At 37.8% G+C, this 24,688-nt stretch overlaps 1 protein-coding gene across 1 annotated transcript in view; it reads right to left on the bottom strand.

Annotated features, from left to right (window-relative positions):
• Nucleotides 1-24,688, bottom strand: part of ARHGAP42 (Rho GTPase activating protein 42) — a 279,431-nt gene that overhangs the window by 177,769 nt on the left and 76,974 nt on the right. Inside the window, exon 3 of the mRNA XM_047751861.1 lies at nt 6,668-6,729. Within this exon, the coding sequence (XP_047607817.1) occupies nt 6,668-6,729 (62 nt within the window). The remainder of the gene's footprint in view (nt 1-6,667; nt 6,730-24,688) is intronic.

Here is a 24,688-nt window from a genome sequence, read left to right as displayed (position 1 = left end):
GTTTGTTTCGAATAAAAGTTAACCTAAGATATACTAGAAATACGATCCATACTTAGGCATGTGGAATGTTGGCTTATTGTGCTTTATTTATTGGAGATAATAGAAGAAGTTGGAACTTCACAGATAATTGGACTTAAGCAGACAATAGCATCAATGCTATTGTCAGAGGTTGATTAATCAATATCATCTACTGACGGAATAGGTACAATGCAAAAATTTATGTTAAATCTCCCATAAACAAAGGACAGTCGAGAGAAACAGGGACATGAAACTTTCTTAACATTTAAAATATTCTCCAATTTCATGAATCCTTGGTTCAAAGGACTGAGGAAAGACTTAAATAAGCTCTCACGTGCCAAAATTTGGTGAAGGAATTGTCAATGGATTAATGAATTAAGTTTTTGCTCAAATGCATGTCTGAATATGTTGAAAAATTGGAAATTAATCTAATTTCAAACTTTTAACACCTTGTTCTTCCCTAATTTCTGTAAGCTATTGAAATAATACACCTAAAGCACTTAATGTAGCATCTCACATACTATATTAATAGCACGTTTGCTACTATTATGCAATTTTTAATTTAAAAAGGAGTATGTGAAGGCTCTGGAGCCTAATAGCCTGGGGTTAAAGCCTCCTATACAAGTTATTACTATGTACCTTTGAGTTTCTTGGAAATGGGCCTATTAACAGCATACATCTTAGAGGGTTGTTGTTCAGATTAAATTAGTTAAAAATATAAAGCAATTGTAGCAATGCCTGGTAATTTGAAAATGCTCAGGGTCAGCTGCTATCATCTGTAGCAGTGCTTTGTAACATAATAACTAACACATCTCAGGTACTCAACAGCCACAGATGACTAGTATCTAATGTAATGGACATCACAGATAAGTTTTTTACATCATGTACAAGTCACATAAGAGCCCAAAATCTTATATCAATAATCAAGTAATTTCTATTTGACACATTTTTCCTTTTTTTAAGAAAGATATAAACTATTTTGATTTTTACCCCCATTAACCCTTATGTAGGACTGATTGTGCTTTTAAGAAAATAGCGTATCACAAAGGTAAGTAGAGGATTCAGTACTCTTACAGAGGAAATGAATTTTAAGGTTACATATGTCCCCCCCCCAGTACCCCATCTTTTTGTTATTATTGTTTCAAAGTAATACCCAGCCACCTAGCCCATTTCAGGAAAGTACTTCCATTGCTCAAGGATAAAAGAAAAAACTAACATGGGCACTGAATAGAAAGACTATAAATCCAGAAAACCTGAAGCGAAATGTGTAACTTATACAGATCAAGTGTGCATATTAAATGTGGGTGATAACAGCAAAAGCAAGAGGTTTCTCATATTAATCAAAATGAAAACTATAAGAAATAAGTTCATCTGTATAAATTCTTCACAATAAATGCTAGGCCAAAATATTCTGAAGTTGTGGCTTCCTTAATTGGAGACAAACATTTAAATAAAATCTATGTTGTGGAGTTCCCTCTTAGCTCAATGGATTAATGATCTGCACTGTCGCTGCTGTGGCTCTGGTTACAGCTGTGGGTCGGTTTTGATCCCTGGCCTGGGACCCTCCAAATGTCTCAGGAGCAGCCAAAAATAAATAAATAAATAAATAAATAAATATATGTATGTATGTAAAAAATAAAAATAAGAGAATGCACATTGCTATACACACATACTCACACCCCAAACAGACAAACCAACAACATGGAAACCAAAAATTTTTGTTTTGTCAAGTTCAGGGATTCAAAGTACCCAGAAAATGATGGGCTCAGGGACAGAGATAGAGAAGCAGCATAGGGTAAATCAGATAATTTGGAGCCTATCCCAAAGAATGCAGCAGCCACTGGTCCACATCCTATAAATTTCTATTTATTATTTGTATATATAATATTTATAGCTTATGATATTTATAAGTTTCTATATACAAACTTATATATGTTTCTATAATATTATCTCTACTAGAGCCAAGTAAATAAACAGGACTTTGAGCAAGCTGACCAAAAAGCTTTCTCCTGCTCCTCTAACTGATCTAAATCTCCTTTGTTGATTCTACCTCATCTGACCAAACTCTGGACTCTGCACCTCAGGGCTTGACCCTCCCACCTTTTCTCCTCTGTCTGCACACTCCCAGACTTGGTGATCTCATACATTCCCACAGCTTTAAATACTCTCTCATGTTGACAATGTCTAAATTTATATCTCTAGTTCCATCTGCTCCCCTGAACTCCAGACTCATATATCCAGCTGCTCCCTAGACAAGGCTACTTAGGTACCCAGGAGGCATCTAAATAGATTCAAATTTAACTATTTATTCCCCATCTCCTTCCCAATGAATGGCAACATATTCTACTAGCTTCACTGTTTTTCTTTTTAGCACTTATCTCCATCAGACATAATTTGTTTAAATGTCTGTTTCTCCCTAGTAGAATGCAAGTTGTACAAGAACAGGGATTTCTGTCATAAAATATAAGAATTAAAGGGGACTAATTTAAGCTGTATGGAACATGCAGGCCCCAGGAAGATAGGAGGGGAAGTCTGAATGACAAAATAGAACTATTCATGATAGGATATGGATCAGGATGTTCTAAGGCAGAAGAAATGATAGATACAAAGGTCAAAGTCCCAAAGAAGCTTGTAGTGACAGAGCAGGAGTAGAATGAAAGCCCAAGGGGATGGAGAATGAGGAACAAGAGGAAGACAACTGAGAAGGGAGGAACGGGGTGGGGGACAATTCCAAGGTTCAGGGAGAGGAGATGTTAAGTCCAAAAGTCTGGAGGTAAAAGCGTCAAGTTCAGTATTTCAATACAAATAATAAAGAGGAGGCTACCACAATTTATCAACTGACATCTTGGAAAATGCTGAATCATAGAAGATGGTGTTTTGAGTGAGAAGTATGAGACAAGATAAATTATACCCTCACAAGTACCTGAAAGGGCTATTTTCAAACTTACTCTGAGTCACTTTTTTGTTATGTTAAAACTATGCATTTTTAGCTGGCTTTATACATAAATTTAGTAAGGAGCCAAGGGGAAGTTCCATTTCTAAACATCAATTTTTCTTCGAGCTCTTTCTCTGCAAATAGACTTTAGGTTACCCAGATGATAATACTCATTAAGTATGGTAAATCACTGGAAGCAAGAGAATTTGCTTAAATTGTTAAGTATCCTCTTTCATCTTCTTGAGATTTTTATTTTTGTTTAGTCACTGTTCTGACATGCTCAGGTTTTGATCAAATTCAATTAATATATAATAAATCAGGATTTATCACTGAAAAAATGAATAACTGACTTTATAATCCATTACAGAACTATACACTTTCCTAGTATTTAAAATATTCCACTTCCTAAAATAAGCACTAATTTTTAAAATACAAATTATAAATTCTTTGCACAAAATCCACTACCAGCTCTACCTTCAGTTGTAGTAACCTTATATGACTAGAAGTATTGATTAAACACTCCGATATTTAGAGGTGTATGTTTAAATGATGGCTTTTATATAATCTTTGTGGAAATGCAATCAATTAGGCTTTCATCTATAGAGATTTTTCTTCATTATTTTGCATTCATTATTTCAGACCTTCTCTGAAACACTAGGTAAAGAAATCAAACCCACAATATGACTTTGCTCATGAATGAAGAATTTCCTCCTTGCCCCAATATGAGAAAACATGGCTGAGGGCAAAAATGAAGATCTCTGAAATACTGTGAGCTGCTGGACCAATCTCCATCTCTACTGCTTATAAGACACTCTACTACACTCAGCCAGTTCTTCTTGGTTTTTGTCCTTTATCCTGTCATCATCTTGTATTATCTCAACATTCTGCTCATAAAACATCCAAACCTTGGAGCTCAGCCTTCTCCATTCCTACGATCTTCCTCCCTGCTCAGCCATACCTTAGCTTCATCGTTATCTAAACCAGTTTTACTGCAAGTTCAGTTCAGTTCATTTCAACGCCCCCTCCTCATCACAACTTCCTTGTCCTCTCTTGGAATCTCCTCTATCCCTGGTTAACCATCAGTGCAAGTAAGCATCCATGCTTGCCCTCTCTGCTTTCTAAGGCAGTAAGTACCTACCCTCTTGCCTCAATCATCACTGTACTCAATCAGGACCCATCTACATATTATTCACATCCATGTACCTGTGATCCAACACCATGTGACTATTATGCCAACCATAACCTGAATCTGACCTCCCAACTCTTCTCACTGCTCACAATCTAGGGCTCTGTGTGTTCTTAGAAAAGTCTATGAAAACATGGTAATTCCTCTTTCCTTGACATATTTATGATGGCTAATTTCAATGGCTCTTTATCCCTGACCAGTAGTCCCTTTTCTCTTGTGGAACCTACTCTAGCTGTTCTAAACTATTTCTACAAACTCCTCTCTCAGCAGATGACCACTCCTTCCTAACACTATTATCCACCTATCCAACCAACCAATCAGTCCAAAGTTCTGTGTTTTAACCAAGCCTCTCTTTTGTCCCAGCACAGAGGAGTGTTTCCCCTGATGCCTCCATGTTTCCCCTCAGTGCTAGAAGAGCATTCTCTTTTGGTTTTTTTTTTTCTCCTACAAGCCACAACACACTTTCCCGTATGCTTTATACATTTTCTAAAATTACAGCCCATGTGAATTGACTTATCACTCTCTTGAACTGTCTGCACAGGATTTGAATCACTCAACCCAGAACTCTATCTAACAGAGGAGTTAGGGACAGAGTGTAAAATCTACGTGTAACCAATAGGCAGCCCATTCAACCAATGGTGAATCATGTAGCCCTGTAGTATTTACTACTGAAAAAAATCTGCAGACACTTGGACCTGCACAGTTTGATCCCCTGTTGTTCAAGGATTGACTGTATTTTCCCAGCTCCCATGCCATTTCTAACTCTTTATTTTCACTTCCCTCTAACCACTCTTTTCCATTTCCATCATCAGCTCCCTTCTGGGCCATAAGTGCACATACTGCCCATGTCTTCCATGGAAATGAAACTACTATCGTGTGGCTCATAGAGCTAGAGTGACGATTATGTAAAGCACTTAAAAGTGTCAAGTCATCTCCCAGAAAAGACTGTTCTGACCTCCCCAGAAAAGGTCGGTCTCCATCATGGTTTTCTATACCTAGAAACAGATCACCTCGTATGGCTCTCTCTCTAATACTGGGACCAGACCTATCGGAGGCGGATGTTTCCTAAGAAAATATGGTCATCCCCCCTCTACAACATTTCTTCTTCACCTAATCTGTCTCCTACATGGCCACCAAATTAATCTCTTCTAAATCTCACATTGCTCTTCTCATTCTTCTATCAAAAACTTCCAGTGGGAGTTCTCTTGTGGTGCAGTGGGTTAAGGATCTGGCATTGTCACTGCAGCAGCTTGGGTCACTGCTGTGGGGTGAGTTTGAATCCTGGCTTGAGAACTTGCACACGCAGCAGGTATAACAACAACAACAACAAAACAAAAAACAAAAAAACACCTTCTGGTAATTTTCCTGCTGCCTATAACAAACACCAAAACTTCTAAGCTGGGCTCTTAAACCCTACATATGCCTCAAATTCCCAATCAGTCTTCTATTAATACCTTCTAAGAATCCTCTGCCTGGAGTTCCCTTTGTGACTTAGCAGAAGTGAACTCAACTAGTATCCATGAGGATGTGGGTTCAATGCTATGGCACAGGCTGGCAGCTGCAGCTCCGATTCGACCCCTAGCCTGGGAGCTTCCATATGCCATATGTACAGCCCTAAAAAGAAAAAAAAAAATTGCTCTCCCTCATCCCTTGAGGAAAATGACACCAAACCACGCTGTATTTCTAGCATAGTCCACGACTCAAGCCTTGTGTTGATGTTTATGGATAACTCCCCAACAGAAAGGTGAAGCCAGTGATGCCAAAAATAATGTTTTAAACAAGTCTACAAGCCTCACTGTACCTGACAACCAATATCTTTACCACCATCAACATTTATTATGTATCAGGTACTATTCTAAATGCTTTACAATAATCCTGTGGGGTATACACTATTATTTTTCCCACATACAAATGAGCAGCCTGGGTCATAGACAGGGGCCTTCACAGAACTCTGAATACAACAGGTACAAAATCATATCTGCGAGTGAATAAATGTATTACTAATAACTATACTCTGATACTGTTGCATAAGTTAATCCGTCAACCTAGAATGCTTTCCCATTCTTGCTAGCCCAGCAAAGTCCTCCAAGCCTTCAAGACCCAATTCAATGTGACCTTTTCAAGAAAGTCTCCTGCTAACATTCTGGCAAAGTTAGTTGCTCCTTCTAAAAATTGCCTTTAATACCTGTAATGTGTCTTCATTATAACACTAAGGTTATTTAGAAGTCTGCTCAATTAGAATGGGTTTCTTAATGGCAGTATGTTCAATATTTTTAATTCCCAGAACAATTAAACAGAGAGTAAAATGAATGTAATTTATATCTGCTGAACAAATGAAATAAAAAGAAATGGTATATCTTATTATTAATTAATATTTGATAATCATCCCCACAAATCTTTTCTGTAACATTCAGTTCATGTATCAATTTATAAACCTTAGTATGGCCATGTCTAATTCAGAAGGTCTACTCTTTCTTTCAATCTGTCCAAACAAAGCATTCTTCTTAAGAAATTGGGAAGAGACTTACCAGTCTTCTCCTTTCTTCTTCAACCGCGATGAGTAGTCTTGCAAATTCTTTTAGTGACTGAGCTATTTGGAAGATATATTAAAAAAAAAAAAAAAAGCATTAACTCTTTACACTGATAATATCTAATTGCACAAGAACAAACATTACAATAAAGATACTTATACATTTGTATATATTCTGTGGTTTTATGCTTTTATAAGCATAAAATAGTATACACAATAGGATTTCAATGACTAAAGCTCCAGATAAGAGATGTCTGTGTGCTACAAATTGAAGTTTAGCACATATCGAGTATAATGATTTTCTTCAAAGACACTAAGGAAATATAGCTAATACATTTAATAAATAAAATGTACACACTAATAAATAAAAGTGTAGTACTGAAATCATTTCTAAATAGAATCCTACAAATAATAAAATCTACATTAAATCTATCAGAAACAATGAATCCAGTACTATTTAGTTGTACTTACTAGCAGCCAGTAACACAAGGTCTCCCAGTGACTTCTTTCTAGAAGCTCAATACTTATAGATACTTAAAAACTAATTCTGGGAGTTCCCGTCGTGGCGCAGTGGTTAACGAATCCGACTAGGAACCATGAGGTTGCGGGTTCGGTCCCTGCCCTTGCTCAGTGGGTTAACCATCCGGCGTTGCCGTGAGCTGTGGTGTAGGTTGCAGACGCGGCTCGGATCGCGCGTTGCTGTGGCTCTGGCGTAGGCTGGTGGCTACAGCTCCGATTGGACCCCTAGCCTGGGAACCTCCATATGCCGCGGGAGCGGCCCAAGAAATAGCAACAACAACAACAACAAAAAAAAGACAAAAGACAAAAAAAACTAATTCTGTAGTCTATATTACTGTATTATTCTCATATCCAAGTTACTTCAGATCTCTGCTAGTCAGGGTGGTCAGAGGATCACTAGCACTGGCATTTTAGGAGCTTGTTAGATATGCAGACTTCCAGGGCCTACCCCAGAATCTGCATTTCAACAGGATCCCCAGGTGATCCCTTTGCACATTAAAGTTGAGAAGCACCCGCTTTAAGAAAACTACCTAAATTGAACCTACATTGAGCCTATATTGTTGTGGCTTGGGAAAAGGATCAAGTGTTCAGAAACTTTGGGAGGACAAACCAAAAAGTAGGCAGTTACAGCAGCGTGTTCTTTTACAAAACACAGTGCCACACAGCAACTGTCAAAAGAGTAATTCATCCATATCAATTTCTGAACTTTATACTTAATACGAATTATTAACTAAAATCAGAATGTTTGAGGACAAAACTAACAAAACAAATAAGGTGAATGCAAAATTCACTGCAATCTATGCCTCGGGCCTTCCCTTCCATGTCCTCATTCTTTAGGCTCCCACCTCATCCTTCACTCATACTAGTACGGAAAACACCCTGTGAAACCAGAAGTCTAGGAAGTCTGGCATAAAGTCTATAATAAAGGCAGGTGAGTGAGGACCACAAATTAAAAGTCTCAGCAACCAAATTTATTAAGGAAGAAAAAATGTTTTCCATTTAAGAATTTAAAAGTATGGTCTCAGATTTCTTTTTCTCTCTTTTCAGAACTACTAGGCTTACACTAAACTGATTTGAAATGCAACCCCCATGATTACTCCACACTGTATTTTATTCAGTTACCAAAACAGAAATACAAGGATTACTTGCACCTGAAACTCTGAGACTAACACGACATTTTAAGTCAACTATACTCCAATAAAATTTTAAAAAGAAAAAGAAACCAAAGGGTTACCAAGGAGACTCAGATTAATGTGCTAAACACATTAATGGCCTTAGAGTTGAGTCATTTTTTTTCAAGTGTTCAGAAAATGTGAGTTTAATTTCTGCAAAATTAACTATCAAGGCTACAATTCAACCCAGTTTTGACAATAGAAACTGAGGAGAAAGACATTTTACAAATGCACAGATTTTTAACTGGAGTGTACAATAATAGCATATTATAAGTCTGTACTTTCGGTAAAGAAAGAATACAGTCATCATCCTGCCACTGATCTACTGCCACTGGAGACATGCTGATGAACCCAAAAGTAAAGTCAACAAAACTGCATGGTGAAAGGTAATATTAACATGCCTACAGAAGAAGAAGCCAAGAGCTATGTCAGTTTGGGCTATAGAAATCCGAGGCAGCAGGCACTCCTGAGGTGAGAAAGTCAGAGGAGATATAAAAAGAAAAAGAAGTTGAAAGTTTCATTAAGAAGCATTTTAACCCCAGATTTTTTAACTCAGTGCCCCCCAACCTTTTTAATGAATATTAAAACAAACAAAAGACCTTAGCTCCATATGTTTCCTTTTATCAGAAGCTATTGGTTAACACACTCTAACAAAATGTGGGAACGAACATGAGAAGAGGATACGAATTTTAGAAAAGCAAAGAGGCAAATGGAATTCTCAGGACAACACAGAGCAAATCTAGGACAACAGCTGTACCAGAGATCCAGAGAGGCTCTGTCAACACTGGAGCAATAGGTTAGAAGCTCCAGGAAAGGTCTCCAGAGAAACAAAAATAGAACTGATCAATATTCTGCATGTCTAAATGTCATGAGAGGAAATTTACATTTTTTTTTTTTTGTAAAGAAAACTCAAAGGACAGGGAGTTCCCGTCCTGGCGCAGCGGGAACGAATCCGACTAGGAACCATGAGGTTGCAGGTTCGATCCCTGGCCTTGTTCAGTGGGTTAAGGATCTGGCATTGCCGTGAGCTGTGGTGTGTGTAGGTTGCAGACACAGCTTGGATCCTGCGTTGCTGTGGCTGTGTCGTAGGCTGGCAGCTACAGCTCTGTTTTGACGCCTAGCCTGGGAACTTCCATATGCTGTGGGTGTGGCCCTAAAAAGCAAAAAGGAAAGAAAACTCAAAGGTAATTATAGTCAGTGATTAAAAATATTCTGGGGTGGGGGGCACAATCCAGAAAGATCCAAAAGCAAAACCTGAATCTGCTGCATGCTGCCAAATATTTACATAGACTTTTCATTATATTCAGCATAGTAAGTAATCTAGAGACGATTAAAAGTAATACGGGAAGGTGTGCCTAGGTTATCTGCAAATACTATGAGATTTTGTATAAGGGACTAGAGCATATGTGGGTTCTGGAATCTGGGGGGTACAAGAACCAATCCCCTGCAAATACCAAGAAGGGCCAGCAGAATTAACTCCTGGGAAAACAAAGTTTTACAACTAACACAATCAAAATAATTGAAATAACTGAGCTGTGAGTAATATGTACAAAGTCACTGAAATATAAACATTAAAAATTGAATTAATTTTGCCCAAATTACATTTTAACTCTACTGAAAGAGAAATGAGCATGCAAGATAGTATGAACTCAAGACATGGTGTGACAACAGTATGAAGTGAAAGGATGGTATCTAACACTCAAAAAAGAAAAAAAAATCAAGAAGTAGCAGGAGTTTCCTGGTGGCCTAGCAGTTAAGGATTCAGCATTGTCACTGCTGTGGCTCAGGTTCAATCCCTGGCCTGGGGACTTCTGAATGTTGGCACAGCCAAAAAAAAAAAGAAAAGAAAAAGAAGTAGCAAGATAATAACGGCCTTGAAAGAAATAGAAGAATGGCTAAAAGTTCAAAGTGGGCTTTCTGAGGAATTAAATGGTGGGGACTGGTAGAAGAGGAGATTGCTACTTTCTGTTAAGCCTAAGAAATAAAATCTATAATTTTTTAAACAAATAATGAAAAACATGCTATAAATGCTTTATTTTCCTACTATCCTACACCCTAAGAGGACACAGATCACATTTTAATTTTCTCAAAGGATTAAATAAATATCTACCATATAGAAGCCTGTCAACAGGTTTGATTTGGGATTGGCAGGGTCTATTAGAACTTCCCACTTGGTCAATCCAGAAAACATTCACTGGCCCCTGCAGCAGCGCCCTAGTATTCCCAGGAAGAACTTTACCATGTTGACCTTGGAAGTCTATGGGCTCTCCCAAGGTAACAATTACTCCAAAATTGTGGAATTGCTGATTGAAAGATTTTGGTTAAAAGGAAGGAACCTCAGATGCTCGTATTGCTGTTGTACCTCTTTGTCCAAAATTTAATGATGCTATTTTCTGGCTTTACTTGAATGGTCTTCTGGTCTGTTTCCCTTGAAAGTACTATTTATAGACTCAGTATGGTAACAGTAGATTATAATGAGAATGTCTGAGGAGAAAATTTAGTATGCAAGAATGTTAGCAGACATGCAAAAGCAACTGCAATACTGGTTACTCGCACCAAAAACTACTCTTCCTCAAATAGTTTTTCTGAGTCTGCCTCAATCTGACAATAACTTGTATTCCCTCTTTTTCTTTGGTTGATTTTTCAGGGATTCGGCTTCAAAAAACTAACATTGTTTTCTTTAAATATTACAGTCCCAGTTCTATAAATACAGATTGTTTCTTGGTCCAAATGAAGATTGTAGGTTCATCATTTGATTGCTAAGAAAATGAACTTCCAGGAACACTAAATAATTTATTTCAAGAATTAGGGACAGGTGCCTACTAACTTTTTAAATGTCTATCTCTTGTTTTTCCCTAAAGCTTTTTATTTATAATGATGTCAAAGTATCCCATTCATAGTTTACTAAGCACAACATAAGACAGAAAACAAGAATTAACATTCCTGTACGGCAGGTATAAATTAATTCAAGGTATTATCAGGTAAATTGGGTTTTAGGAGAAAAGGCTGACAGATAGCCAGTCACTTCCCTGCCTGCCCCATCCTCAGAGTCTAACAGGTACCTCAGGCACAAATCAGGCAGATCCAAGCTGCCTAGTTAATGTACCCCAGCAACACTCTAGCAATTAGAAGCCAGTATTAGAACCTCTGGAGCACAGACTCACAAATGGCTTAAGAGACCATAAAAACTGGAGGGGGTCTATTCTCTACCATTCACTGGGCAAAAAACATACACAAAATGACTCTCCCAACACCCATTACAGGGCCTTATACAAAACAGCTACTGACTTTGTGACCGCTTGAGCCATCTGTTCTCAGACTTTCCTTAAGGAAAATTTGAAAACATGTTTATCATATGCAAATTTCTGATACCCCAATACTTTCTCTTACCATCAATTATTTGTGACGCTTCATATTTTATTGAAGAACATGCACATAAATAAAAACCACTGTATTATCTGATTGGGGGTGGAGGTGGGGGTAGACAAACACTGACTATAACAGCTGGTCTTGCTGTTATAGATTTTGACCATACCTAAGTGGCATGACAGGCATTTGATTTAGTGAGAGCAATATTCCAAAAACAATACTTAATACACAGTGGGATTTCAATAGATGAATTTAACAATACATTCCCACATAAGGAGAAACATATCAACTCTTATTCTAGACTTCATAAAATATTACGAAAAGGATAGGCCAGATACTTTGGAAAATTATGTTAGCTATCCACATTCTTGCCACCTGCAGGAAACTTTCCTGGCTGTATTCACCAGTAATAATCTTTCCCCTTCCTGACCATCTGGACCATGAGATTACTGGAGAGCAATCAAAATATAGTTTTATATATAAATTTTAACTTTCCAAAAAAATGTATTGAGGTCAAGAACATTACTATAGGTTTCCTTCTTATCTCCACAATGTGATATTGAAAAAACATGTTTGGAACAAAAGAAATCTATTATTCAGTTGCATTTATGACAGGTCTCAAGAGCATAAACGTTCACAAAGACAAAAGTTGAATTATATCAAGATAGCAAGGAAGTACAATAGAGTGGCCTCTGTGTTTACCAACACCGTAAATTCTGAAACATTCCTGAACTGTCTAAAATATCTATTTCCTAACAATCTTTTCAGCAGGCCTAAATTCACCCTATTATTTTTGTGGAAATAATTGTTTAGTGTCTAGAAGTAAGAATGAGTGAGAATAAAGAAAATTATTCCTTGTTTCTTGTTGACATAACTCCACTGCTTTAAGTACTAAGCATCATGCACTATTAAATGTTTCAACACGTGAACAGCTGGGGCTTTACAGATTTCACAACTAGAAGATTTTTTGGTTATTTTTCAAAGTATGTTTCTCTTGCAGCTAACCAACATTTATATCACAGTTGGACAACGGTGTGTTAAATATTTCTCTTAGAAGTCTTTCCTCAAACCTAAACAGCATAAACATAAACTCAAAAAAAAAAAAAAGTCAGATCACATACACAATTACGTCAACACATTTTTTTCACTTTATTAGAGTGAACCAATCACTTATGAAATTCAGATAAGTTGATGACGGGAACTGGGTTCACAATAGGATTTAGACTTGGTTAAATCTCAAGGAAAACATGAAAACCTGTAAAAAGTCTATAAAAGCCAGACTGAACCAATGCAGTCATATTTTATAAGTCCAGAAGATGCCGCAACAGTCACTTGACTTTTCTATTTCAGTGTGCAGAGGCTCTGTCAAGCTTTTTCTTATCCTCTTGGCACTGACTTTTCATGAAGAGTAGAAGCAAGGCAGTAAAATGTCAGTGTTTAACTGAGGATGTGAGCCAGAGCAGGTGAATGTATCATATCCTTCTAGGCTACATGGAGAAAAATCAGAATAGAATCAACCTATAGAGCCAAGGGACACTCAGCATTACACTCCACCAGCATGTAATGGTCTAACAGAGTATTACATCAGCAATTCACACCTGGAACTCCCACTGAGGAAGTTTTAATTCTTTGAACACAAAGATCAAAGGTAGCCTAGTGGCGGAAGTATCCAATGGAAACTTTTAGTTCAGGAACAATTTTACCCATAAACAAAGCAAGCAGCATGGGCAGCTTGTGGTATGCCTGAATGATAAATACTATGTCTGCCAAACAGAGAGTGATGTAAAAATCAGTATCAAATCTCCCAACCAGATATTGCAAGTCTTTGGTAACCATTAACACCCTCCTGTCCACTCTGTTTGCAAGACTGGCATTTTTTTGCAACCACACACTCTAGTTATTATTTTCTGGGAGCCTCAATATCAAACAAGATTTTTCCACTCCATTTGTGGCTTCAAGCTCCATGGATGCCTAGTTGCAAAGCCAATAAACTGATTCCTAAACCAACGGAAAAAAAGTCCCACTGCAGGATGCTGGCAGGTCATTGGAATACAGTACTAAGAGGACCTGATTTTTCTTCTAGCACTTCACAGGCCTGTGAAATCTAAGGTCTCATGAAAACACCACAAACTTCATTCTTTTTGAGGTAACTAAACTGGCTTCTCCACAATGTCCTCCAGGTGGTCAGTCTTTTTTGTAATTGCTAAACAAATCACAAAACAAAACTAATCTTGAAAATAAGCCCTGAAAAACTTACATTTAAATTCTTTTTGTAGGAGTTCCCATCATGTCCCAGCAGTGAACGAACCCGACTAGCATCCATGAGAATGCCGGTTCGATCCCTGGCCTCACTTGGTGGGGTAAGGATCATGAGCTGCGGTGTAGGTCGCAGACGAGGCTTGGATTCCACGTTGCTGTGGCTCTGGTGTAGGCCAGCAGCTTCAGCTCCAACCGGACCCCTAGCCTGGGAACCTCCATATGCCTCAGGTGTGGCCTTAAAAAGACCAAAAAAAAAAAATCTTCTTTTATATCCTACCTATGCATCCTTGTGCAGCACTGTATTCAGGTGAACTAAACATGAGATGTATCAAGTTGGAAAAGCATATTAGTATTATTTTAGTAATAAAGTTAAATATTATAGCATAGCTTTCTAATTAAGGATTAAAGAATAATATGAAATGCAAAGCCTACAAATGAAAACAGTCATAAAATTAAACTTTTATCCAGTGGACCAGGTACTCTGCACAGAGTTAATCAAAAACTGCCTTGTCTCTGCTTCATCACTTGTTCCATACTGCCATCAGGTGTGCTATAATTGATATGTCTGGTACCTAGATGCCCAGCACAGACTCTGAACAGGATACACAGACAGAATCCTCACTTTGGAATCCATCAGTTTATTAGCAAGTGATTTCCTTCTGCTTTATCTTGTTCCTATTTATCCTCTCACCATACGATCCAGACTCTTTGCTGGGGTTATAATCAGTAATAAGGTCTCCTTTTAAATTCCCAACTCCTGTTCCCAGCCTCCCTCTATACCTGGGTTTTGACATTCCTTGGGTCCCCAGGCACTAACCCATGCTTTACTCTGATCTATCAACATGGCGCCCTGCACTGGCCACCACTGCATCTTTGGGCTGAGTTCAGAACTTGTGGCCAAACTGTCAATCTTTCACTCTTTTCTGGTCTAACCAGATACTTCAGTCTGGTTTCTCTTATCCTCGCTAGCATACCAACTAGATTCAAAAGACAAAAACTGCCTTCTGTAAGCAAGGGGTTTCACCTCTAAAAGGGAGATACTACTACTAGTAGTGATATGAATTAACATATATATCTGCTGAAATGGAGAAGAAGTATAACTCTAGAATGAAGTCACAGTGGATGCACAAAAATCATTCTAAACTCTATGTCTAATGATTTTTCCTTCCTAAACTCTCTCTGAACAGGTTAGGACCTTTTAGTAATATCTGCTTTGAAACTGTCAAACTACCAGCTAGTTTGAGAGTTGTACTATTCTCTCTACAGATAGATAGATAGATAGATAGATAGATAGATAGATAGATAGATAGTATGTAAATCTAGATACAGACTGGTTTGTTATTTTAAAGAGATATAAATATAAAACATATAATAATCAGCATAAGGCCAAATTTTGGCAAATGAATACATACAAAGGCAGATTTTCAGTTTTACACAATTTTAAAACTTTATTCCAGCTGGTTTCTCCCAAGACTTCATCACATTATGCATTTCTTCAAATGAATTTCATCTAAATCCTAGTAAAGATCTTTTACTATGAGATTTTATGAAGATGCAATAAGTATTGTTGTGCAGAACATAGTCTGCAAGTCACATATATTTTTTAGTTTTCTTTCTCGTGTTAGAAAATGAAGACCCATGCTCTTCTGGTGGTGCCTTGTTTTCGTTTTTGTTTTGTTTTGTAGTGTTTGACCTGTTTCCCAAAGCCAAAACAACTCTCAATTCAGAAACTATTTTCCCAAGGTGTAGATAGACCACTCCCACTTTGGAGCACCTCTACAAAGAGATAGGAATGTTACATAAACTGTCACTTAATGCCCACACAATGATACAAGGCACTGAAGCAGGTGTTGTCTTCAGTACGCAGATGAGAAAAAGGTCAGTGAGCTGGAGTAGCTTGCCCCATGAACTCACAGCCAGTAAGAAGAGAAGCAAGTATTTAGTTTTGACTATTTGATTCCAAAGTCTATTTTCTTCCAGCAAACCATTATTGCCAAAGGGGGTAGGGGAGTGGATAAAAGGTAGTGCCAGCCTACTACCCTGCTTCATTACAAGAAAAAACAGGCTTATCGTCTTTAAAGGCAAACAGAGCCAGAGCTATTTGCACTTAGAGGATAGTCAGGCGCCAAGCATCCTGCCTTAAAGGGAACAATCAGTAATTTGCTGCTGACAAACAAGCATTTACACCAAGTACACCGCCCCCACCCTTACTGCCATCAGGAACTGACCTCTCAACACTCCTTCACATTCCACAATGACTAAAGCACCCCATTCATACTCCTCCTCTGCACCCAATCCTCCTGCCACCACCCTATGGAAGCTTCAACATCCGTTTCCTCATCCAACATGCAGCTTCTCTCTTCCACAACCTCTTACCCTCCAGTGCCCTTCTCTCTGCTGTAATTCATACTCCCACAAGGACACGAAGAGTTCAAGCGATCTAACCTCTTTGCTTCTGCATCTTGGCAATCGTTCTATTTCACTCGTTTACTCCTCATCTGTTTCCCACAGTGGCTATCTAAAAAAGAATTTTCTCCTTTCTCAAGAACCCAGCCCCAACCTTCCCTCACCCACACCAGATGGCCGGGCCTCCTGCTTCTCTGAGAGAAGTTCCAGACTCTCTGATCGATGCCATTTCTATTCATTCTTTTCCACTTGCCTGTCTCAGAGGAAGGGTCCTCTTCCTCTCAGAAGCTAACTCCCTGTGAAGCTTCTAATCTCACCCTTCACCATCTCCAGCTACATCTTGCTCTCAATCTCTCTGTCATTTCCTCCATCACTCTCTATCCTCACCAGTTATTTCTCCTTCTTCTAGTCTACAACTTACTCCAAGGGACTCCTAGCTTCATGAAGGAAGAAGAGCAGGAAGACATGGGGGTGGGGCAGGAGGAATTGGGGAACAGGTGCCAGAACTGTGCACAACTCTTTAATCCTTACCATACCCTACGAGGCGCTCACAAGTAAAACACCCCAATCTTCTGTCGCCATTCTGTTTTTCGAATAATGAAAACTGCAGTGTAGGCTACCTAATATGCCGTGTCATAGAGTTAAACTTTGAACTCAAATAAGCCCACTTGAAATTTATTCACTTTCCCTCTACTCTAGGCATAGTCCCACAACCCCAACTCACTACTCTGCATTTACCAAATTCAATTACATATCCTGGGCATATCTACTAGGGATTTTGTCTGCATCTCAAAAATTAACATGTACCAAAACTTAACTCATAATTCTGTTCCACCTCCAGGAACCCTGGCCCTATACAAACATATAAATGGGCTCATAACACCATTCTCCTAATAATCCAAGTGATGGATTATTCTCAGTCCTTCCTTCCATACATTCACTCGCCAAATGCTATTGATCTTTCTCCTCTACTCTTCTTCCATACCCATGTAAAAGCATCACTCTCTGCTGTACTATTACAACAACCTAGTTATTGGTTTCCCAGCTCCTATGGCTGCAACTCACCATAGGTACCAATGGTCAGAATAAAATTCCTAAAGGGTACCTTTGATTATATCATAATCAACTCAAAAACTTGAATGAGTAAATAAAGTCCAAACTACATATTGCAAGGGATCTGGAGTCTCCATAATACAGTCATAGGTACCTTTTCAAGAATGTTAGCCTCAGATGCTACTACTTCTAATCTCTACTTAATACTTTGAAACTACTAGACCTTCCTAACGTATCCCATTTCCATGTCTTTCCATTAACTACATTTTGTAGGCTGTATCTTAAAGCCTAGATCTTAGAACCCAGCTCAAATAACATCCTTTTTTTGAGCATCTTCTGCTGTCCCTTCTCCAGCTTTGCTGCTCCCACAGCATTTCTGTTCTTACTACTATACCTAAAGCACTCAGAAAATTCTCCCAAGTATTATAGCGGTTATATCACAAAGCTACTTTTTGACACCTTCTATTTTACAAAAACAAAAAACAAACAAAACAAACAAACAAAAAAAAACAGGTATCCATAGGTTACATTATAAAGTCAGGATACCCATGTTCCATTTTATCCCAGGCACAAACCCAGAGAAATGGCCAAGGAAAACATTTTAGGAAAAGAAAAACTTGGAGTTCCCGTCGTGGCTCAGTGGTTAACAAATCCGACTAGGAACCATGAGGTTGCGTGTTTGATCCCTGGCCTTGCTCAGGGGGTTAAGGATCCCGCATTGCTGTGGCTATGGTGTAGGCTGGTGGCTACAGCTCCAATTCAACCCCTAGCCTGGGAACCTCCATATGACGCAGGAGTGGCCCTAGAAAAAGGCAAAAAGACAAAAAGAAAAGAAAAGAAAAACTCATCTGGGACAGTCTTCTTAAATCTTCCATAAGGCAGTTAGAATAACCTTTTAAAAATGCAAATATGATGTCATTTCTCAGATTAATGCCCTGCAAGGGCTTCTCATTGTCTTCGGGTTAAAAGTCCACATCCCTAACATGACCTATTAGGTCTTGTCTACCTGCCCGTAACCTTGACATATGCCATTTCCCCCATGGCTGTTTCCTTTCCTTCCCAAGGCCTTCATTCATCCTCCCCTTGACCTAGAATGCTTTCCGTTACCCTTCACCTACCACTTCCTTATGGGTGATTTAAACATCCCTTCCCCAGAGTGGCTTTCCCTCATCTTCCCACTCATCTAACCAGGGGTGGTCTACCTTTGCCTTTTTCTAGGGCCACTCCTGCGTCATATGGAGGTTCCCAGGCTAGGGGTTGAATCGGAGCTGTAGCCACCAGCCTACACCATAGCCACAGCAATGCGGGATCCTTAACCCCCTGAGCAAGGCCAGGGATCAAACACGCAACCTCATGGTTCCTAGTCGGATTTGTTAACCACTGAGCCACGACGGGAACTCCAAGTTTTTCTTTTCCTAAAATGTTTTCCTTGGCCATTTCTCTGGGTTTGTGCCTGGGATAAAATGGAACATGGGTATCCTGACTTTATAATGTAACCTATGGATACCTGTTCTCTTAGCATAATGTACTTTGCTTTTGTTGCATTCAACACAATTGTGACTTAACTGTAATTGGGCGTTTAACGTTGGTCAACCAAAGAAAACATAATAAACTACTTAAGCCATCGATGGTGGCTTAGACCCAGTTGGCAACTGAATACTTATAGAAATAGTGAGTTTTACCAACAGGAAATAGAGACATAAACAGGTTAAAAAAGAATGGAAGAAAGCTATAAAATCAAGTTTCTAACTCTAATCTCTGGTCCTTTTGCTGGTTAAAGTAATCAGATTAGGCCCCAAATGGAGTTACTTATGCAAAACTCGACATCAGCAAACCAAAATTTAAGTTTTCAGGCTGGCTCTTCCAGAAAAGGAAGGCCTAAGTCAAACAATCACCACTTGCCCGCTCAGCACAAATTACCTAAGCCAGCTCTAAAAATTCCCTTGGCTCCATATAAGGACAGTAATCAACAAGGCAAATGCCCAGTATTAACTTCCTTATTCTTCATCACTTTGGCCTAAAAACCTAAAAACCTCTTACCTCACACAGCTCTGTGAAGCTCCTTTCTATCAGCCACAATGGATGCTGAATAAAGCCAATTAAGATCTTTAAAATTTACTCTATTGAATACTACTCAGCCATAAAAAAGGATGAAATTTTGCTATTTGCAGCAACATGGATAATGGACAGACTTAGAGGGTATTAGGCTAAGTAACACAAGACAGAGAAAGACAAATACTGTATGACATCATTACATGTGCAATCTAAAAAATACAACAAACTAGTGATTATAATGAAAAAGAAGCAAACTCAGTGGTAATCAATGGGGAGAGGGCCTTTTACTAAGGGATTCAAACTATTATGTATAAAATACACTACAAGGATATATGGCACAATGCAGAGAATATAGACAATGTTGTATAATAACTATAAATGGAGTATAACCTTTAAAAATTGTGAATCACTGTATCATATACCTATAACATATAATATTGTACATCAACTACACTTCAATAAATACATTTTAAAAACCAAGTAAATTTCAATCTTAAAAATCACTTAAAAATTTTACTCAATTGAATTTTGTTCTTTAACACACTTTAACCTATTGCTCTTACAGAACAAAACTATCCTATTAGTCTTCAACAGGTCATGGCTGCTTCATCGCACATTTTATTCAGTAGATTCTCTGAGAGTCAGGCCACTCAACTTTTCACCTCTCTACAGATGACCACTTTTGACTATAAATGTGCTAGAAGTACTGATTTGGGGCATACCAATAAATAGTAGAGTAAGTCACTTTTGCAAATACAGAATTTGCAAATAATGAGGATCATTTGTATATTTCTGCATCTCAGAAATATTTGGGCCACAGCATTCATTTCACTGCCTAGTTATTTTGTTGAATTTCTTGAGCTATCATAAGTCACTAACCATAGATAAAAGTTCTCTTTCCCGCTCCATCCACTCGCCCTGAAATAACCCCCTTTTAAGTTATGCTATCCTAAAAGAAGACTGTTGCTACCATCTTATCCTTTTGTCTGTACACTCCATGAGGGCAAAAGCCTTGACTACTCTTTTCACCCCCAGGTACCTGGGGACTGGCATGGAGCTTGTCTCCTAAAAGGCAATCAATATACACTGAATAAACTAATGAATACTAAAATCTTTAGCTCTGGTTTGAAATACTTATAAATAGTAAGATAGTTGTCCTACATCATTCTCAATTATAGGCAAAAATTTCATATACCTGTGTGTCTGTGTTTGGGTATTCGTAATGTAAATACAATCGGCTCTCTATATACAGGGGTTCTGAATCCTCCGATTCAACCAAGTGCTCACTGAAAATACTTGAGAAAAAAAAATTCCAAAAGTTCCAAAAAGCAAAACTTGAATTTGCCACACACTAGCAACTATTTACATAGCTTTTACACTGTATTTATAATTACTTGCATAGCATTTATATTGTATTAGGTATTATAAGTCATCTAGAGATGACTGAAAGTATATAAGAGGATGTGTAGAGGTTAATGTAAATACCACACCTCTTTACAGAAGAGACTTGAGCATCTAAAAGCTGCTGAAACCCCTGTGAATACCAAGGGACAATTATATAGGAACTATTTCCCCTTTCAAAAGTTAGTTTATTACTATACTGAAAAGAACCATTCTAGATATATCCAAACACACATATATTTTATTTTTTAATATATGACTCTAAAATTGTATTTATGTACCTTGAAGTTATTTGGTTCTATAAAAATTTACTAGATTTTGCATGGGGACTATTCATGTAACAAATATTTACTAAGCTCTAAGTGATTTTGTAGGAACAGAAATATGAGAAAACTTTCTGACCTCAAAGAGCATATAATTTGCTAGTGGAGATAAAAGACTGAATTCTCTGTGAAAAAGACAACTTTTTGTTTGGCAGAATAAATCACAAAAGGCATAAAGGGGCCTCGGGGGATGATTAAAGTATATTAGCAATTTAAAAAGACAAATTTTTCTTGAAACATGACTTTTAACATGATAAGTTTAAGTTTTTTTTTTAATTTTAGACCCTGGAAAAACAATCTAATAAGCCTTTGAATTTCAAATTAAATCAAACAACGCTCTTTAAAACAAAGCGATAACATGATGTGGGGCAATAGAAACAAATCCAACTAGTGTCCATGAGGATGTGGGTGTGATCCCTGGCCTTGTGATCTGAGTTAAAGATCTGGCGTTGCCCTGAGCTGTGGTGTAGGTTGCAGGAGCGGCTGGGATCCCGCATTGCTGTGACTGCGGTGTAGGCTGGCAGCTGTAGCTCCAATTCAACCTCTAGCCTGGGAGCTTCCATATGCTCTATGTGTGCGGCCCTAAAAAGCAAAAAAAAAAAAAAAAAAAGAAAAGAAATCTCTCTCAAGTGGCGGTTTTTTAGAGAGGAACTCCACCTGAAATGTACAACTTTCCCAGCTGTTTCAATTCGTAATTGTGGGTGGTTTCTGTGTGGGTGCAAAAATAAGGGTGGTTTTAAAAAAATGGAAAACAATAATTCAATTGTCCAACTGAGAGCCATAAAAAGTCAAATATGCTTCCTCTACAGAGTTCAAAAGAAAATGTTATTTGTATAAACAATTTAGGCATTTGGAAACGTTCCACTTTAATAGAGGACTTCCTGATTTATATAACCACATTTAGTGGGTTGTAATGAGGGTTTGTAATAATTGATGGATTTCCTTTGATTCAACAAATGAGAAGGTAATTTGTTTTCTAGAATTTAATAAAATCACAGGTCTTTTTTTCTACATTTTTTTTTGAAGGGTTCAGTTGTGGTCAGTAATGGCATTGTCTTTGGTTTGCTAAATTTTTCCTAAGAAATGCCCAAGAAGAGTTTCACAGCCACACTCTACCTTCTGCATGCTAATATCATCAGACCAGTGGTAGCAGTGATCTGTATGGATGAGTATTTGTAGCTCATAACTGGATTCTGAAAAAAATGTTTACAGAAGCATTTTCAATGTTAGCGTTTAAGAGTTGAATTTTACTCGTTTAAGTTAAGAAAATGAGGTGGTAGTTGTAGCTAAAATCATGAATGATCTTTTAAGTATTTCCTGGGATTTATACATACACTAGTTCTTTTTAACCTGAAATACAAGTTACTGTCGCTCAAAATGTTTCTATATGATAAAGGAATCCCTTCAAAACACACAAAGCAAACTGTTTACTATACTTCTCAGCCTAGACCACACTCTTATCTATCACTTGGAAAACAGAATCAAATGCTACCTTTCCACTGGAACAAATGGATGTATTCTCAAAGTGAATGGACTTATTGGTAAAAAGATTTATGCATTCCCCTCCCCCAGTAACTCCTCCAATAAGGAAAATGAAAAAAATTTTTTCAACCACTCCCTTGAAAACTATTTTGAACTTTACAACCTCTGAGCAGATATCACTGATCACTCCCAGGCTCCTGTCTGTACACTAAGGAAATTTCAGGCTCCCACTGAGTCACTTAACCACTGTGTTTTGCTGATGCACACCCAGCTTCAGAGAGGTAATCTAACAACAAATATTTGCACATGGGCAAAGCACTGCTTGCTCAGGAAGATACAATAAAGGCCCTGTCACTGTAAGTGTCACTATTTTTAACTCGTCTCCTGTACTCTCACCTTTCAACATATTCTCCTAAAGACAGAAAAGAATCCAAAACATAGGGTACACTCCAACCAATGCAGTATGTGAAACTTGGTTCAGGTTTGAGTTACCACCATTCAATCTGTACACGTAAAATTTGTACATAAATTTCCATACAAAAGGGCTTTTAAAAAAAGATGTAATATATTCTTCATTTTAAGAACTATTAAGCACTAACCACTATTATTGCTATGTCTGCATATCTGTATTCAAAATGGAGTAAATACCTGAAAAGGAATACATGCATTATATCAGAAATATCTGGACAATTATTATGAAATACATTTTCATCTGAATTAACCCACTTGATGGCCTCCTTTTTCCCGACTCGAAGTTGGGAGCCATAACCTTACTTGAGAAGTGGCTGTATGTTGCCTGTCTCTACCACAGGAATTTTCTGTTTAGGTGTGCCTAAAGCAATAAAGTTCCCACCTAAAATATTTACTAGCAAAATGACTCTCCTTCTTGGTAAATGTTTAATCTCTTGAGTACAAAGTTCACATGGCCCAAGACTTTCCTGAGAGCTACAACAGGCCATCATACAACATTACTGGCCAAGCAGTTTATGAACAACCACAACTGGACTTTCCAATGGTTTCCAAGATTACATAGAATGAACGCACTTTGCCTCGTGTTAATGACTAATATTTTTATTGGCACCAGCTCGGTGTGACTAACAGTATCTGATTTTGTTTTTAATCTAGACTTCTTTTAAGACTTGGTTAAAAGTCATTTCAAATCATAGGCACTAAATATGCAGGAAAAAAACTGCAGCAACTTGGAAGCCCCAGCCTTGGGGTGGACATAAATTCTGAAGTGACACACTAAGATTTAGAGCCTCTTATTATCCCATACTCTAATGTGATAAATTAACCTCGCAAAAAAACACCTGTCTCAGATTCACAGTAATATCTTTGAACTTCTACTTGTTTGAATGAACCATTGAAAAGAGTATTTTCAAAAGAACAGTGTTTCTTTATGTCAAAGAGGATTCTGCCTGTATTTTCCTCTAGGAGTTTTATAGTATCTAGCCTTACATATAAGTCTCTAAACACAGCAACATCTTGTTTGATCCATTTCCTAGAATGATCATAAAAACAAAAATAAACCAAATAAACCAATGAGACCCAATTAAACTCAAAAGATTTGCACAGCAAAGGAAACCATTAAAAAAAAAAAAAAAAAGACAACCCATGGAAGAGGAGAAAATCTTCACAAACAATGCAACTAACAAGAGCCTAATCTCCAAAATACAAAAACAGCTTATTCAACTAAACAACAAAAAAACAAGCAACCATATCGAAAAATGGGCAGAAGACCTAAATAGATATTAGGCATTTCTCCAAAAAAGACATAGGGTTGGCCAGTAGGCACATGAAAATATGCTCAACGTCAATAATGTTACAAAAATGCAAATCAAAACTATAATGAGGTACCACCTTACACACGTCAGAATACCCAATATTAACAAGTTAAGAAATAAGAAATGCTGGAGAGGTGTGGAGAAAAGGGAACTTTCCTTCACTGTTGGTGGGAATATAAATTGGTACAACCACTAT

The sequence above is a fragment of the Phacochoerus africanus genome, chromosome 11 (assembly GCF_016906955.1).
Source record: "Phacochoerus africanus isolate WHEZ1 chromosome 11, ROS_Pafr_v1, whole genome shotgun sequence".
In the NCBI taxonomy this organism is placed as follows: Eukaryota; Metazoa; Chordata; class Mammalia; order Artiodactyla; family Suidae; genus Phacochoerus; species Phacochoerus africanus.
Note: the sequence above shows the minus strand (reverse complement) of the source record. Positions and strands in the feature narration are given on the sequence as shown.